The 19,259-nt window shown below is 37.5% G+C and overlaps 1 protein-coding gene across 1 annotated transcript in view; it reads right to left on the bottom strand.

Moving 5' to 3' along the window:
• Positions 1-19,259, bottom strand: part of ldb3a (LIM domain binding 3a) — a 51,345-nt gene that overhangs the window by 31,551 nt on the left and 535 nt on the right. The window contains exons 2-3 of the mRNA XM_053621438.1: positions 5,912-6,063; positions 2,711-2,786 (exon numbers count right to left, since the gene is read on the bottom strand). Of these exons, the coding sequence (XP_053477413.1) occupies positions 2,711-2,786; positions 5,912-6,063 (228 nt within the window). The remainder of the gene's footprint in view (positions 1-2,710; positions 2,787-5,911; positions 6,064-19,259) is intronic.

The raw sequence follows: 19,259 nt of genomic DNA, 5'->3' as shown, positions 1-19,259 counted from the left end.
GGAACCACTGCTGTATCGAATTACAAACTGCTTTTTACACTGCTGTCATCCTTTTGTCACACAACATATGCCAGTTAGCAGCCATGTGGGCCAGACCCCTCAAATTCGTTATATACATTGTATTTGCGCAGCTTGTCCAGCATCATAAGCAAGCAAGCTGAATTTTATCTGTCAATTCCAGCTTTTTCTGTCCATTAACATCTCAAGCATTCAGTAGGATTTGCTGGGTATTACCACAACCACAGCTGGTTACTGGCATGTTGTATGTACTTAATATACCTGCTTACATACCACAGTGGCTCGCCTGAGCCCAGGCTTTTAGCTCTCTCCTGAAGCATGGCCATTTCTCTCAGCGTTTCTGCTGAGTACAGTCCAATTGGTGAGTTATATTGCTGCCTCTTTTGTGTGCTAGAGGACGGGCTGAGCTCCTGTGTATTGCAGTGGTAGGAATTTGTTTCAGCACAGGTAGAAAGACCACCATTGATTTGATAAGGATGACCCTTAAAGGAGGAGACACATGGATAAAAAGAACAGGGGGTCAGAAGAAGACCTAGATGTGTGGTTCTCAAAAGTGGGGTCCCAAGGGGTCCGCTTTTTTATCAGTACAAAAAAAAATGTTATTGTGGTGGTCATTACTGACGTCTACTATAATTATTACTGTTATTGCTGATATATTTATTATTTTCATTACTGTAGTTACAGTGCCCTCCACTAATATTGGCACTAATATTGGTAAATATGAGCAAAGATGGCTGTGAAAATTGTCTTTATTGTTTAACCTTTTGATTTTTTGTTCAAAAAATTAACAAAAATACTCTGCTCTCATGGATATCAAACAACTGCAAAAATAAAAAATAAATAACACAGGTTTATCAACAAAACTTTTTTTTGTTAAATATAAGTGTGCAACAATTATTGACCCTTTTATTCAATACTTTGTGCTACCTCCCTTTGCCAAGATAACAGCTCTGAGTCTTCTCCTATAATACCTGATGAGGTTGGAAAATACATGGTAAGGGATCTGAGACCATTCCTCCATACAGAATCTCTCCAGATCCTTCACATTTTCAGGTCCACGCTGGTGGACTCTCTTCTTCAGTTCACCCCACAGGTTTTCTATAAGACAGGGGATTCTGATGGCCATGGCAGGACCTTGATTTTGTGGTCAGTAAACCATTTTTGTGTTGATTTTGATGTATGTTTTGGATCATTGTCCTGTTGGAAGATCCAACCATGGCCCATTTTAAGCTTTCTGGTAGAGGCAGTCAGGTTTTCATTTAATATCTGTTGATATTTGATAGAGTCCATGATGCCATGTATCCCAACAAAATGTCCAGGTCCTCTTGCAGAAAAACAGCCCCATAACATTAAAGAGCCACCACCATATTTAACCGTGGGCATGAGGTACTTTTCCATATGGCTACCTCTCTGTGTGCGCCAAAACCACCTCCGGTGCCAAAAAGCTCTATTTTGGTTTCATCTGATCATAGAACCCGATCTCATTTGAAGTTCCAGTAGTGTCTGGCAAACTGAAGATACTTAAGTTTGTTTTTGGATGAGAGTAGAGGCTTTTTTCTTGAATCCTTTCCAAACAACTGGTGGTGATGTAGGTGACTTCGGATTGTAGTTTTGGAGACGTTCTGACCCCAAGACGCAACTAACTTCTTCAATTCTCCAGCTGTGATCTTTGGAGATTTTTTGGCCACTCGAACCATCCTCTTCACAGTGCGTTGAGACAATATAGACACACGTCCAATTCCAGGTTGATTCATAACATTTCCAGTTGACTGGGACTTCTTAACTATTGCCTTGATGGTGGAAATGGGCATTTTCAATGCTTGTGCTATTTTCTTATAGCCACTTCCCATTTTGTGAAGCTCAACAACTTTTTGCCGCACATCACAGCTATATTCCTTGCTGTTACCCATTGTTATGAATGACTAAGGGAATTTGGTCTACACGTTACCTCATCTTTATACCCTTAAACAGTAAATCATGGTTGAACAATTTCCTGTTCCTAGTACACCCAGGTGTACTAATTTAATTTTTTAAATATCCATGGGAATATACGTAAAATAATTTTTTCTCAAAGGAATTCACAGGGGTGCCAATGATTGTTGCACACCTAAATATTTATATTTAACAAAGATACTTTTTTGGATAAACCTGTGTTGTGTTTACAATGTTTTGATATCCATGGGAGCAGAGTATTTTTGTGAATTGTTTGAATAAAAGATCAAAGGGTTAAACAAAAAAGATATATTTTCTTTTTCCCTGGCCATAAAAAGAGTAAAAGCCTTAATCTAGACGCTATTGAATTTATTTAAATGAAAATTCTACTGTAATGTTGAATGAACTGATTTTCTAAATAGACTGCACCTTGTTTTGCAACCACTGGAGGGCATTATCAGATTTTCCACAAATGTTAACCCAAGTAAACTGGCATTGCTCTGAAAATGAAAGGTATTCTTGTAAAACTCTTGCACCCAGAGGCACATGCTCGGCTTAGCGTCCTGCAGAGGTGCATCTGTGTAATAATCTGAGCACAACTTCATCTAAGCTGACCCTTAGGCAGCTTTCCCATATGAGTGAATATCCACAAAACTCCACAAAAAAAAATCATATTCATAGCTTGGGGTACAGGGAACATGACTTCTGCTGGGATTGAAAGTAGATGCATAGAAATTCTTTAAGCCTGGCTAGCACATACCTTCTGGTGAGGGATGACAGGAATTGAAGTGTCAATTCTTGGTGCAGTCATGGACAAAGGGACTGGGCGCTTTGACCTACAGCAAAACAGATGGCTGTCAGAGTTCATTCATAAGAGAGCCACAGCATGCAACACAAAGCTGATTAAAAAAAGCAATCTCCATGACAGGTCTGACTGTAATCTCAACAGAAACAGATCAGTGACAGAAGAGGATAAGGGGAGAAGTGAGGAACACCTGAATAATTGTACCAATCTCATACATAGTGCAATATCCAGGAGCACTTTCAGTTACAAACTCATTCCACCAAGGTGAGTTAGAAAGGACTTTGGGAGATCTTTCCTGACAGCTGCTATCAGACTCGCAATTTCTCCTCCCACCATGTTATCTTGTCCCCAGCCTTTCAGTATGGACAATGGGATAAAATATCTAAAACTATACTCTACATACCACAGAGCACGGAATGTTTCATACTATCCACAACAAAGCAGATCCACTGCACTACAGAATGTGAATGTCTCCTGCACTGTTTGTGTGTATGTATGTAGAGTACATTCTCTTTGTATGTACTGTATGCATGTATGTTTGTATGTACAGCATATATGTATGTACTCAATATACATATGTATATCAATATATAGTGTATATTTGCACTAAAGTTTATGTACTGTGTGCATAAGACCTTGAAAAAATAAGGTTCAATTTTCTTATATATATATATATATATATATATATATATATATATATATGTGTGTGTGTGTGTGTGTGTGTGTGTGTGTGAATATTAATATAATATTATATATACATTATTACTCATGTCAAGCTTTGTTATTTTGTTATGCTATTGGCAGATCATTTTGCTTCTTAAAAAAACTTAAAAATTAGCAAAATGATCTGCCAACAGAACAAGCTTGAAATGAGTACAAATGGTTTGAAAAATGTTTAATGAGCTTATATTTGGTTTGTTGAAATCTTGTAATAAGAAATACTAGATAAGCAGCTATATTTAAAGTATTTCCACTTGCTAAGATGTCATTTTTTGCAGTGTAAATAAATAAAAAATATCCCTTTAGCTCACTCACTGAAACCTCCATATCATTTCTTAAAATATTCTTATAATTTAACTATTGTTATATTTTATGTATTGGTGTTACATGTAGCTGTTTAACATAAAAGAATAATCATTATACCAGTATCACACATTCATTTACAGAATATCCTGTACAGAGCCCAAGTTTGTTCAAGAACTGCAAGTCTGTTGATGTGAAACTGTGAGACACAAGTTTCACATATGCATTTGGTTTTGGAATCATGTTTTCGGAGATTAAAGGGAATAATTTGTCATGCCAAAGCAAACAGAGAGAAATTCACAGAAGCAACAGGTATAATGTGTTGGCACTCATGTGAAGCACTCAGCACTCAATTTTGTTTCTTTAAAATGCAGTGATTCACAAAAGCATGAAAGATTTTGCTTTCAGAGTGACCATGGGAGGGATCAGACTCTAAAATAATCACTAGGCACAAAGTAGGCTGTGATTTGTTCTCAAGCATATACCTTGAGTAGAAAACCAATAAATTGTAAATAGAAACATTATAAGACACTGCACGATGAAGCAGGATTGTTTCTGCCACACAATTTCTCTCAGTGTTTCTCCTAGTATAGCTCCACATCATATCTGTCTCATTACACTGAGGCGTGGCTAATTGACTGGAAAGAAACGTGAGAGAAATGAAAATCTGTGACCTTTATCTGGCAAAACACTGCACCACGTCTTCTGAATACAATCACACACACATACATACATCTTACGATAAACAACACATTCTCTACACTTACAGCAAATCTGAGAGACCTGCTAATGACGGTTGGAGAAAGAAAGTGGAAATCTGTTACATGAAAGTCAGTGAGATTACCATCAGTTTTCATTTTCAGAAATTCAGTAAGCAATTTGTAGAGAGGATTAAAAATAAATGGGTCGACAGCCACTGGTTATACCCTAAAGGAAAACACTATAAAGAATGCCTGGACAAAAACATTTAATGTAAAAAATATTTTGATGCAGCTTTATAAAAATGTGTAGCAGGTTCAAGGTGAAGCACATGGCACAAGTTTACCCTTTTTCATTTTGTTCTGGTGGTAACTGAGAGGATGAGTGGTTGTTGTAATCCCTAAATCCTTCATGATGGGTGGAGTTAGGGAAAGCAGAAGAAAGGCAAAACATTTCAGTCATCATGAAAGAGTCCCAGTACTGGCTAGGTTGGTTTGGTTTGTCGAACCATTTATGACATTAACTTCTAGAAATCAAAAGTCTCTCTACCCACCAGACCCTTAACTCCTAATCTATCTGTCTGATCACCTTTACTGTCACGCTAAACACCACTGACAGCAGCTTGACGAGAGTGTGTCAGTCAAACAAGTGTGGCAGTGACACATTAACCAGTTAATTATCCATACTTGATTTTATTTGTATTGTTTTATTTATTCTATTTTATTTGCTTAGCCCTTTATTTCTTTTTTGCTTTCTGTCTTTTATTTCTTTTATTGTTTATTTTTAATACTGATTTTATTTTCTTGTATAAGTCTTCTGTAAAGCACTTTGTAAACATTGTTTTGAAAGGTAAGCTTCACTTACTTACTTACATACATACATACATACATACATACATACACACACACATATATACATACGCACACACACACACACAAAATAAATACTGGCACCATTATACATCTTAACATAATTAAAAGTGCCATTTAAACTGACTGTTATCAGTAATACTATATCACACATTTGACTAGGGTTCATAATATGAAATGCCAACTCTATCCCTCATCCAAAGATGTTTATAAGTTTATGGGTGCAATACCCTGAATGGTGCAATCCACAATATGGCCACGTTTAACCCCTATAAAACCTCAAATAATATCCTCTACTGTCATCATTACAATTCTGCTTGTGAAAATACAGCTGCAACCCGTAGTGCATATTTAAAAATATAAGGTAATGTAATGTTATGTAATGTATTATATAAAAGAAATAACTATAGTAGCATCTGAATTACAGTATTATAGTATATGTATTTATAATACTATATTATATATACATTATATAGACTTATTAAACCTAATATTAATAGGTTTACTATTATAAAGTACGCACAGACACACACACACACACACACACACACACAGGTCACTGTACTTCGCCATGGTGAGGGCCAGGTTGTAGTTGGCACTCTTGATCTTGTTCTGAGCCTCCAGGTGAGTCATGCCCTCAGTGCTGACACCATCGATGGCTACGATGATGTCACCCTGGGACAGGTTACCTGAAGCTGCTTTGCTCCCAGGAGTGATCTGTGGAAAGAGAAGGTGGACCAGTGATCAACATATTTGCATATCATCACCTAAAAACAGCTTTAAAGTTATCCTTTAAAATGATCTGCCAATGTACAGTCCTTTCTGAAAGTATTGGAACGGCAAGGTCAGTTCTTTTGTTTTTGCTCTATACTGAAAACATTTGAGTTTGAGATCCAAAGATGAATGAGATGATAGATCAGAATTTCAACTTTCATTTCCTGATATTTAAATCTCTGATGTGTTAAACAACTTAGAACATGGCACCTTTCAATTGAACGCTCCTATTTTTTCAAGTGATCAAAAATATTGGAACACACAACTGACGGGTGTTTCTTGATTGTTTAAACAATTAATAGCTCGAATATCTATTCTTGGTTTGAGCCCTGGGTTTTGCATGTGAAGACTGCATTTGTTGTTAAAAAGGATAAACCAGCATGAAGACCAGAAAGCTTTCTATGGGAGAAAAACAAGCCATTCTGTGGTTGGGAAAATTTGGAGTGACCTGAAAAAGAAAGAAACCACTGGTGTACTAACAACCAGACATGGAACAGGTCGGCCAAGGAAACAACAGCAGTTAATGACAGACTTTGTGAGATGTTGTGAAGAAAAACCCAAAAACATAGTCAGTGACATCACCAACAGCCTCCACAGGGCAGGGGTGAAGGTATCACAATCCACCTTTTGAAGAAGACTTTGAAAGGCCAGATTAGAATTCACAAAAAAAATACAGGGATGAGCCACAAAAGTTCTGGAACTAAGATTAACTTGGAGGTAGTGTCTTGGCTTGGGCTTGCATGGCTGCTTCTGGAACAGTCTCACTAATCTTTACTGAAGAAGTAACTCATGATGGTAGCAGCAGAATGAATTCAGAAGTTTACAGGAACATTCTGTCTGCCAATTTAAAGACAAATGCATCCAATCTAATTGGGAGGAACTTCATCATACAGACAAGACGATGACCCAAATCACACGGCCAACAAAACAAAGGACTTCAGCAGGGGAAAAAGTGGAAGGTTTTGACAGACCAAGTCAATCACCAGACCTTAATCCAGTTGAACATGCATTTCACATCCTGAAGAGGAGAATGAAGGAAGAAATCCCCTGAAACAAAGAATAACTGAAAGAAGCTGTGGCACAATCCTGGAAAAGCAACACAAAAGAATAATGCAACAATTTTGTGATGCCAGTGGGTCGCCGGCTTGATGCATTAATTGCAAGCAAGGGATATGCAACCAAATATTAAGTGTTATTTACTTAAAGACAATCTGTACCAATACTTTTGCACACCTAAAAATTGGGCGGTCTGTCACCAAAGGTGCCATGTTCTAAGTTGTTTAACACATCATAGATTTAAACATCAGGAAATGAAAGCTGAAATTCTTATCCATCGTCTCATATAATGTCTTCAGTGTATTGCAAAAACAAAAGAATTGGCCTTGCCGTTTCAATACTTTCGAAGGGGACTGTACATGGGCCAGAAAAAATAGCAGCTAATTAGAGGATTATGTGATTATTTAAAAAATATACAAAGCCTTGCTGTCATTACAAAAAAAAACAGCATATGAAACAACACCATGCTGTCCTGCTTAAGTCATATTATTATAAATAAACTGGACACTCAGATCCAGGCGTCTCTACTGACATTTCTCTTTAAATCTGTAATATCCATTGGGCTTTTTGGATGGTTATTTCTGTCACCACAACACTGCCGCAGCCAAACTGAGTCTACTCATTCTCCCAGGGAGCTAATTATGTGTATTAAGGGCAGAGGTTGGAAAATCTTCATTATCTGTAGTATTAATTGCAATAAAGAGTTATGACCAGACTGTAATAGATTATATTTACTGTGTGTGTGTGTGTGTGTGTGTGTGTGTGTGTGTGTGTGTGTGTGTGTGTAATTTTATAGACTGACATCTATTCATTTTGCAGACAATTTTGTCCAAAGTGACTTTTGGAGCTAATCAGATGAAGGTGAAGGGTTGATGAAGTACTATGTCTGCACTTTGTATGCAGGCTAAGGCTATATGTGTAATTTGTTAGCCATCTTGCAACTGGCCATATACTTGAAGTGTAAGGCAATATGGCAGAGATATACAGATGTGTCAATATTGTTATCAAGAAAATCCAAGCAAGCAAAGAGGGGAACAAAAAAACAGAATTTTACCACAAAAAACACTACATATTTTGGTGGATGAGACAGCAAAAATGGCAAAAGCCTGATGTAAGCTTCTAATAAGATTACAATAATAATAAGCAGCTTCTCCATTTTTTTCTTTTTTTTTTTTTTTTACCACTCAAAGACTCCACAATCCCACCCACTTGATTTCTATTGGCTCACAAGTCTAAGGATCCTTAATCCTAAATTCACAGGTTTAAATTACCTAGATAAAGTTGACTTTGAGACACAGTAACCACTACCAGAAGTAAATGCATATCTTTCATGTCTCATGTCTTTTCCCCTTCCGTGAATTAGCTCTTCCACAGGGGGAATTTTATTCATGTTTTAAAAAGGTTTTCAGGTTTTTCCTGTATCATTGTAGCAGTGGGTGAAAACGCGTAAATACTATGTCTAAACTGTAGATGCTGGCACCTCTGGATAAACACAAAGGTAATTTAAGTATTTATTTTCTTCATGGATATTCTGTAGTATATTCATCTCACAGTCTTAATGACGTATCAGTTTTCACCTGGTCTAGCTCGCCACAACTTTCTCCATACAATACTGCTAATACGATTCCTACTGTGAAGGTTGTTTCCACTTATAACAATAGGAACTGTTGAATGCACGTTAAAACACACTGTCTGATCCCCTTTCATTATAATACTTAGTTTTTGGAAAGGATATGATTTCCAAACATAGGGCTTCATGATGGACGCCTGGCTGTCACACCAAAAAATCCACAAAAAATATGGCGAAAACTTTTTTCCCCCAAATAATATAATGGTATCTTGACCCACATGCCAGTTCGGATGGGATTTATCTTGTGGGATGTATATAGCATTTTCCAGATGTGTGTATGTGCAGTCTGTGAAAAATTACTAACTGAAATCTCAGAGATACCCTGGTAATAATTAGATTACCCCACCTCTTCATGTAAAACTAATCCAATCCAAATAGGATACACTGAGTGCGTCAAACATATGCATGTATTTGTATTTCCTGTTCCTTTTCTATAGAATATTATTTAGAGCATAAATCTGTAACCACCATAAACCTATTCATCTGGAAGACTTCTCAAAAACCACCTTCACATACAGTCCTGGCTGGCTTTGCCCCGTTTTGCAGCCCCATATTACCCAGCTCTAAATTAAATCTCACTGCTCTCTCGTACTGTATCATATGCCAATATCGGCCTGTCAATATAAACCTTACTAAAATAATGGAGGGCAGAATTAACTGCATCCTACTCCTAGCCAGGTGCATTCAGTTGAATAACTGTCTTTGGACTGTTTGGCTGTGAAATGACAGACAGAAATACCTAAATGCTGAGAGAGATCTGTACAGGGAAGCTCTTAAGCTAGGTCTGTGTGGCAATGGCTACGTTGTTTTTTTTTTCCCAGGGCAACAGTTGAACTCACTGGCTCAGCCTTGGGACTAACCACATGACCTTCTTTATAGAGGTCTTTCATACTCGGTATTGTAAATGACATCTCTACTTGGCTCTTGGAGCAGTCTGAGACTCCTGACATCTATGTAAAGGTTACCGTGGTGATAGTGTTGCTGATGTCGGGGAAGCCTTCTGGCAAATGACTCAATATCTTTGAGGAGTATTCCTGGAAGCCTCTGGATGACCTCTGCAGGTACATGATGCAAGACCTCATCATGTGGTACAGCCTACAGTTCATTCAATAGTTTGGTTTGCTCAGACACATAGGTGACTATTGCACTTCAGAACAGCACTGTGATATCTAAGGGTGCTTTCACATATTCAGTATTTACTCTGTTTGAATTGAACATTGGTACATTTACTACCTTGTTGTGCTTCATTTTCATCATAGTTGCACTCAAATGTGGACCGAAACCAAATCCAAGACCGCTTATGAGAATTACTCTTGAGCCACCATCAAGGGAACCCTAGTGTGGTTCAATGCCTATAAACACAATTCAACCCTAAAGTAAACCAAACGTGCTGTGTATCATGGGTTGTGTGTAGGAGATTTTTTGACAAGTAAGAGGTCTCGGGTGACATGCGAGTAGGAAAAATGAGCCAATGAGGACAGAGTGGAGTAATCCAGCAGTATTCTGGATTACAGAACTGAACAATAAAAGAAAGGCTGATAAAGTTCACAAGCATCCATGTTCTCCAAGCTCCTGTGATTTCTTCCCGGACAAACCTTGCAAAAGTTTTGCTACCAATGGATGAAAGACTTTTCTGAGAACTTTTTCATCCTAGCTCCATTTAAACATGTTACGTGAAACCGAATCATACCAAATAGAAAACTATTCAAAAGCTTAAATTTCCCTTTAATCCAGTTTACAGAATATTAAGTGAAAAGAGCCTTAACACAGATCAGGCTGCGTTACGTATGATACTGGAGTTCTTTCATTTGACTACACAGGAGCACACTGAGCACTAGTCTTTATATTAATTCATAATATGGACCCAAAAACAAAAAAGCAAACGCCTAATGTAGTGTAGTATAAATGGATTTACTGGAAACTGGGTGCTCTCTGCTACTGGCTTTGTACCTAAAACTAGAGACAAGCCATTTCACTTCTGTTTCATTGCTCTGAATGCACAAACAGTTCTCCTTTCTATCTGATTTAGCAAAACTAACAGGTTGAGGAAAACTAAAGTAGCATGTCACAACAAAGGCTTTGAAAGTGCTAGGAAAGGATTAGCAGCACCGGCTCACACTTTACCTTTCTGCGCTCAGCTCATTCCAGTTGATGCCTGAGTGAATGGGTGGCTGATACGCAAGTACAAATCTCCTGTTCCCTCACAAACACACACAAAAGACCTGCTCTGCGAGCCAAAGAAAGCAGAGAGGGAGAAAGTAGGCCACTGAGAGAAAAGGAAAAGAGAGGAAATACGGACAACTAAGAAGACAAAGGTTAGGGTTGGAGTGTGAGGCAAACTGTTCTTGATATTTGCAACTACATTATTAATGCCTGTTGTTAAGACTGAATTGTGGAATTAAATGATATGAGCTACTGGATCAACATTAAGTTCATGCCAGTACATCATGTCTACAGTACATATGTGAATGAGTGCACATAACTGACATTTAATCTGATACTAGTGTACTTAGTACCAATGGATGGTTTAGAATGAGGTAGAAATATGTATTAGGACAAATGCTCATTTCTTCTAATAGGAGGTTTATAAGTGTTTTTTAAATATTGTAAATGTCATGGTGAATCATGATCTATGATCGGACAATTATCTCACTGCTAATTTTTTTTTTTTTTTTCTCAAGATCCTTATTAAAATGCATTTTTGTTCATTTTTTTTTTTTACCTAGTGCAGCTATTAAATCCACTGGTTCTCTCGTCCAGCTGTGACTCCCCCAAAAATGTAAAATAAATAAATAATAAATAAATAAATACACTGTAAAACGTGATAGCCCCATTAAGTTACGGGAACTTATTTCTTCTATATTGAACTCAAGTTTATAAGTTTTCAAAATGTAAACTTAAAATAATCCATTGTCTTGCCGTGGAAAACTTGTAAAACGTAAATATTTGAGTTGAAACAAAGGTTATCTTCAAGTTGAGTTTACTCACGTTTTTAAGGCAGAAGGTCAACCTTCGTTTCAAAGTTTAAACACCTGAAATCTTTTACAGATTAAATAAAGTCTTTATAATAAAAAAAATAAGAAAAGAATAACAATTAAGGGATTTGGTGTTTTTGTTTCCTTTAGGATTTTGTATAAAGTGACTTTATTACAAAAAAAGTAGAAGAAATATTTTCAGCACATTTTTAAAAAAAAATTTATTTTGACTGCCAGCTTGTGTGTTTATAAATGGTCGATTGATACAGACCAGGTTACCATACCATGAATATTTAAAACCGTAAAACCCCTACATACAATTACAGTTTCCATTTTTAAATTAAGCTAGACATTAAGATAATGTCTAGCTTACAACTATATAAAATAACTATTTGGTGAACAATCTTTCAGATGATATATTCACCATAGAGAGGATGGAGCAGGTTGGTTTGTCTGGGTGTGGGAGCTTACTGTTGATATATATAACTCTCCAATAGTGCTGAGCTGACCTTCAACAGAGTACTAAAAACAACCGTGCCTGTCAGCACACTCAGCTACTGGCTCTCATGGCACAGGCCAGGCCGGGAGGGGCTGCGGAGCTGCTGGTATGCAGGTGGTCTCTTTAGGATACTCTAACATAAGCAGCATGTTATCTAATGACTGTCTGGAATGGCTGGAATCACAGAATATACAGCATAGCTTAAAGCTAGCATTGCAGAGGGATGCTTACAAGTGGACAGGTTAAGAGGTGATTATTTCTATACTAGAGACTAATCTATGCTGCTAAACAAGAGACTGTCATAAACTACAAAGCTAAGATAAAATACAGAACACAATATGTTATAAATTCAACTCAAATGGTTCTTCAAATGGAGACTTCACAGAATGTTCATGCTTAGCTTTGCCTTATAGCTTTGAACCAGACTGGAATGGGTTTTGGATGCAACTAGTAAAATAAGCAACCCAGTTGTGTTTTTGGTATGGGTTCTTTTTGAGAACATTAGAGGCTACTGATATTAGACCAACAACAGTAAGGTCACAGGTTCAAGCCCTGAACAATGAATTAGTGCCTCCAAAAGTCCACACTGTGTATCAAGGGAGAAAAGGAGATTATGCAACAGGGTAAAAAATCTTTTGATGAACATATTACCTAAACAACAATGGAACAAACAAATGGGTAAAGAAATTAAGTCATTAGTTTAGTAAAAGGTGGTTGAATGGGTGAAGAAGTGTGAGCAAAGCATTCCACGTAATGAAACTATCACTGAACATCTAGAAAATAAGCCCACAATCAATCTATCATTCTACCTATCTGATTTCACATTTGTAACCATAACTGACCCATAACTGTCTTTCAAATTTTTAATTTGAAAGAACCTTTTCCCTGAAATGCCCCACATCCACACATCAATTTCTTGGTTTGGCCAATTGTTTTGGACACTATTCGGTTTCAGTTGGTTCCCCACAGCTTTGTTCGAATCAATTTCACAAATATCAAGTAAATCACCAATTCTTCATCCTTCCACTAAATACAGTCACTGCTGTTGCTGTCCTCTATTGTTGGTTTGTGTTGAGAAGAAAGTCACCAAATTTTGATTCATGATGCATTGCCACATATCGAATAGCCATTGTAGGTCCACATATGGAAGCGTCTCAGATCTGATTTGAAAAGATCTGATTTTTGAGTCCACACAGTCCTGAAACATCTATTCTGTGTCACATTAAATTAGAAAATCAGATTTATATCACTTCAACCTGGTTATGTGAGTGTAGCCTAAACGCCTCATCACAGTATTCATTCATCCTAGACACCAGGCCTCCCTGTAGGCAAGTATATAAAACCTGGTCTTCATCTCTTTTTGGAAACCTAAGTTCAGTCCAATAAATGTCATGTGTATAACCGTTACATGTTTTAATACCTGTTTAAAATATCTTAATGCTAAGAAGCTGGTGGAATGGTATGTGGTATGGTAAAAAAAACCTTTAGAACCATTAGGGCGTACATGCCAACGTGTCACCTACCACACACGCACTCAGGCACACACACTTTTGTAATTTTATCTTTGTGGGGTATTTTCAAATGACGTGATACTGTAGATAACGTTTAAGGCTCTGGGTTACTGATCAGAAGGTTAGGGGGTCAAGCCCCAGCACTGCCAAGCTGTCACTGTTGGGCCCTTGAGTAACCCTATCTGCTTCAGGGGTGCTGTATCATGGCTGACCCTGCGTTCTGACCCCAGCTTCCTGGGATATGCAAAGAAAAGAATTTAACTGTGCTGTAATGTATATGTGATAAATAAAGGCTTCTTATTATTATTATTCTTTCAGTTTTTTGTTCTAAATAAAAGTTTGGGCCAGCCAAATTTCCCACAAGGACACAACTATCACATATTCCCAAAATTATGGGAACTTTATGGTCTCTATAAGGAAATAAATAAAGGGAAAAAAATATGGCTACACACACACACACACACACACACACACACACACCTATTCATGTATAATTGTAAATCTTGTGCAGAACATAGATAGTAAAGCATTGCAGATGTTGTAAATCATAAAACGTGAATGCGATGTTTGACATTTCAGTCTACTACCCGATGACAGAAGGACACATTTCTAATGCCACTGTCCAATTGGATCAAATGTCACAGGGCTTGGCTACAAAATATCAGGAAATACAAAGCCTACAATTCAGCGAGCTAAATCACATTTTGGAGCCACACTGCAGTAATGATCACTAATGACCAGGTGGCCACTGGCTAGAATGCAGTCTAAGATCACTTACAGTGTAATTACAGTGCCCGTTTATACCACTGATTGAAGAGATATCTCCATTATGCTAAAAACTAGTGTGCGGCTCAAAGGAACTTACATTGCAAAACACAATATGTTTCTGGGGAAACTATACTGAAACTTTTTTGTAGCATTGTTACTTGATTAATTTTGATATAATTAGGTCAGACAAGAATAAACTTGGTTCTCAAATGCCTCAACCTCAATATCAACCTCAATATCAAAATATTTTCGCCTGCAAATATAGTTGCAATCAAAATTATTTAAAACCCATTGCAAATCAGGTTTATTGTCAAAATTTACAGATTGTTTGCAATGAACAAATCAAACAAAAGCAATTGAAATAGTTCAACAGAACAAATATTTCAAGTGGTTTCCCCAAATTCAACTGAAAATACAACTTTTAATGATCTCTCCAGTTTAAAAATTATTCAACCCCTTCATAGCAAGCATCTTTAGTATTTAGTAGAGCACCCTTGTGCTGTTATGACCTGCTGCAAATGAGATGCAGAGCTTCTGGCAGCGTTCCTGAGGAATCTTATCACATTCCTCATGAGCAATGGCCTCCACTTCAGGAATATTCTTGGGTTTGTGTGCTGCAACCGTCTTCTTCAAATCCCACCAGAGATTTTGTATGGGGTTCAAGTCAGGTGACTGTGATGACCCTGTAGAATCTTCCAGGACGACTTCTGCAACCAAGCCTTGGAGAAATTTGAGGTATGCTTGGGATCATTCTCCTGTTGGAAAGTCCAATGACGCCCAAGCTGAAGCTTCCTCACAGGCGGCATGACGTTTCCTCCTAGGATTTCCTGATACTTCATTGAATCCATCTTGCCTTCCACACGCTGCAGGTTTCCAGTGCCAGAGTATGCAAAGTAGCCCCAGAGCATCACCGAGCCACCACCATGATTGACTGTGGACAGAGTGTTCGATCTTCATTCTTTCTTTCTCCAGACATACCGCTGATCCGTCGTGCTGAAAAGTTCCAGTTTTGTTTCATCGCTCCACAGAACAGAATCCCCAAACTTCTGTGGCTTATTTATATGATTTTGAGCCGACTATTCTTGTGCTTTTGGGACAGTAGTGGTGTATGTCTTGGAGTTCTGGCATGGAAACCTTCTGCGTTTAGTACGTGTCTTACTGTGCTCACTGAAGCCTCAGTGCCAATTGCCACAAAGTCTTGCTGCAGGTCTTTTGCATTCACTCGAAGGTTTTTCACAACCTGCCTTCTCAGAAATCTGGTTGCAGCCGTTGATAGCTTCCTTTTTCTGCCCCGTCCAGGTATTTCATATGTTTTCTACCCCTAGCCAGTTCAGGTATTTCATGTGTTCCAGCTCAAGCACACCAGGTGCAACCAATTAAGCCCTTAGGGGGTCGAATAATTTTGAAACTGGAGAAGTCATTATTAGTTACATTTACTGTTGAATTTGGAGAAACCACTTGAAGCATTCGTTGTATTATTGAACTATTTCAATTGCTTTTATTTGATTTGTTCATTGCAAACAGCTGAAAATCTGTATATTTTGACAATAAACCTGATTTGCAATGGGGGTTAAAAAGTTTTGATTGCAACTGTAAAATCAAACTTAACAATGTTATGTTTTTACCCAAACATAAAATCAGTTTATAAACCACAAACTCAATGAAATGCAAGAATTACAAAAGGGTTAAAGTGATAGTTCACCCAAAAATGAAAATTCCGTAATCAATTACTCCCCTCATGTCATTCCAAAACCATGACTTTCGTTCATCTTCAGAACACAAATGAAGAGTTTTTTTTATGAAATCTGGGAAATTTCTGTCTCTCCATTTATAGTCCATGTAACCAAAACTTTCAAGCTCCAAAAAGTTCATATAGGCATCGTAAAAGTTATCCATGTGACTCCAATGATTTAATTCCTATTTTACAAAGCGATGCGAATGATTTGTGTGCACAAAAAAACTCAATTAAAGTCTTTATTTACAAAATATCTTCACTTCCACATAGATCTCTGACGCACGTTCACACGTCTTTCAGCATTTCATCCAGAATGCCTACTGAATAAGAGTGCTGTATACCAAATCCATCTGGCCTCCTTCAGTAGTTTTTTTCACTTCATCTAAACTTCACACAGAAGTGTATTTATATCCGTCATCTGCTGTATTCGATTATAAGAGCTGCAATCTAATGCGTCCTAAGCGCCATCTGTTTAGTTTTTTATACCGCCCTTGGCCATAAAACCTCAACTAAATCTTTATTTCCAAAACCAGGCTTTTATAAATGCCAAATGCTAAAAAAATTTTAATTAGCGACTAGGAAAAGTAAATGGGAAAACACCATTAATGGTTTGAATCGATAGCGATTGATGGGTAAATCTGCTCTGGGAGTGGTAGTATGTAATTTTAATTAAACAGGAAAATAAGAATCCACTTAAATTGTTTTACGAATACAAGTACCACTCGGGAGAATGTCACAGTAGCCAGTGCTACTCAGCAGTTCTCTTGCTACACATTCATACTAGAATAAAATTATAATAAAAAATGTATACGAAATTTCAGTTGGACCACAAAAATGACATTTGCTTCGAGGAAAAAAAACGGTGTGTCTGAAACAGCACACAATGTAAATATAGTGCACTGCATATTGTCATGTCCAAAAGCATAGTGTTGAATATTTATTGCACCAATATAATCCCAGAATGCTTAGGATTAGTATCTAAATTATTGCACCCTAGTAGGTACAGCATACCTTAACTGCACTTTGTAATTGGTAGGGAATTGAAACAAAGGAAATATATTTAGAGCACAATGAGAGTAGAAGAATCCAGAAGCAACCATAACTCATCCTATTTTCCATTGGTTAGAATCAAGCTTGACCCAGTGCATGAGAATCAGGAGCATATTTCATCATTTTAACTGTCACATTCATAATAAAACATGTTTTGTATTATAGTGCACCAATTACAAAATATCCCAAAGAACACAAAGACAAATGTGCAAACACAGTCACTATCACACACACCTGGCACTTAGCAGTAGTACCTCCATGCCCCCAAGTGTGTAGTTGAAATTGTCATTATTTAAGGCTATTTTTAGCAGAATGCCACCGAACCCCTTTGCAGAGAGTGAAGCTTTGCGTCTCAGCTGTCACTGCAGTGACTGACTAGGCCTTCTGCTGCTGGGCCTTTACTGCAGGGGGAAAGCCTTCACGACTGACTCACACATCCGAATTTAAACACCACACTCAAATACTATCCAAACTGAGGAATCCTCCTAAAACAAGACAGACAATCAGTGCGTCCGACTATGTTCACTGGAAAAGCAGAATACTGTACCCACGCACTAATGTATCATGGATACGGCATTGTCTTTCCACTGAGCACAGTCATTTTCAGTGACGGACCACAAAAGGGGGTTAACGTCAGAGGAGTGATGTTAACCAGGAAAATGAGTGGACACGCATTGTTCCTGACCACAAAGCATGTGAGGAGTGGTGACAGAATGGGAGAGGATCAGCGTCATTCAGCTCGTATCCTACTGCTACTGTTTGCCCCCCTTATCCCTTTACACACGGCTATTTTTTCAGGAGCCTTTCAAGCCAGAATGACAATTGAGTCGTGAACTTTTCCTCACCGCAGAGCCGAGAATAGGAATGTCCAGAACTTTAGCTCACAAAGATTTGTCGATAGGCGCACACACACACATGCACGCACGCACAAATGTGTCCATCCCGATATAGAAAGAGGAACTACTACTGAGTGCAGATACCCTAAAATACCCGCATATCTATTATAGTACTTTATATCACATTCTCAATCTGATTGGTCAGAAGGTGTTGATTAATTCTCTCTAACAATAACACTGACAATACTGATGGCTAAAGGGTTGTATTCGTTCTAATATGTGATTGTTCCTATTCTACACAGGAACTTGTATGTTGAATGATCCATGTAAATATATTTTTAAAAACTGTGTAAACGTTTATATGGTTAAGTTAGACGTTAAAACTAACGCTTCTAACTTAAAAACATCAAGATTTCAAGAATTCAGGACAGAGCACTTTGCGCTTCACAATTTCTCAGTAACGTGACAAGCTTCTTAGCGTCAAAAGAAAGAAAAAGTAAGGGTAGTAAGGGTACACCTATTTATAGCTGGTAATGGTAACTAACTTGTTTTGCAATTTTAAATGTAAATATAAATGAATGAATAGTATGACATGTAATAAGTACAAGAAATAGTCAGCACTGATCAATTGCTGTGGTATAAGAGGAATAAAACACTTCAACTTCAAGGAAAATAATCAACTTCAGGGCATCACACCACCCCATCATTAATTACTTTCCTCTAATGTCATGTCCTGTTGATGTTTTATCCTTACTAATTATACAAGAGTTTGGATTTCACAATAATAAACTCAATGAGAACACAAGCCTCTTAACACTGAAATGCCATTTCTGTCTAATAAGATGCCAAAAGTAAACAACCACAAAAAAGATCATTGTTTTGAGATGAGCCTTCTTCACATAATAGAAGCAGATAAATAGAAACCATCAAGTCCCCAAACTTTCTGACAGAAATGGTCATCTGCATAATCTCAAATTATAAATCAGCACCCACACTGAATTCAGAGCATCCTGAGCATCTTGCATTGGCACCTGAATGTTGTTCTTCCTACAGTATATTATAGAGTAAATAAAGACGCG

Source organism: Ictalurus furcatus, chromosome 3 (genome assembly GCF_023375685.1).
Source record: "Ictalurus furcatus strain D&B chromosome 3, Billie_1.0, whole genome shotgun sequence".
Taxonomy (NCBI): domain Eukaryota; kingdom Metazoa; phylum Chordata; class Actinopteri; order Siluriformes; family Ictaluridae; genus Ictalurus; species Ictalurus furcatus.
The sequence above is the reverse complement of the archived record's forward strand: the minus strand, read 5'-3'. Positions and strand labels throughout refer to the sequence as shown.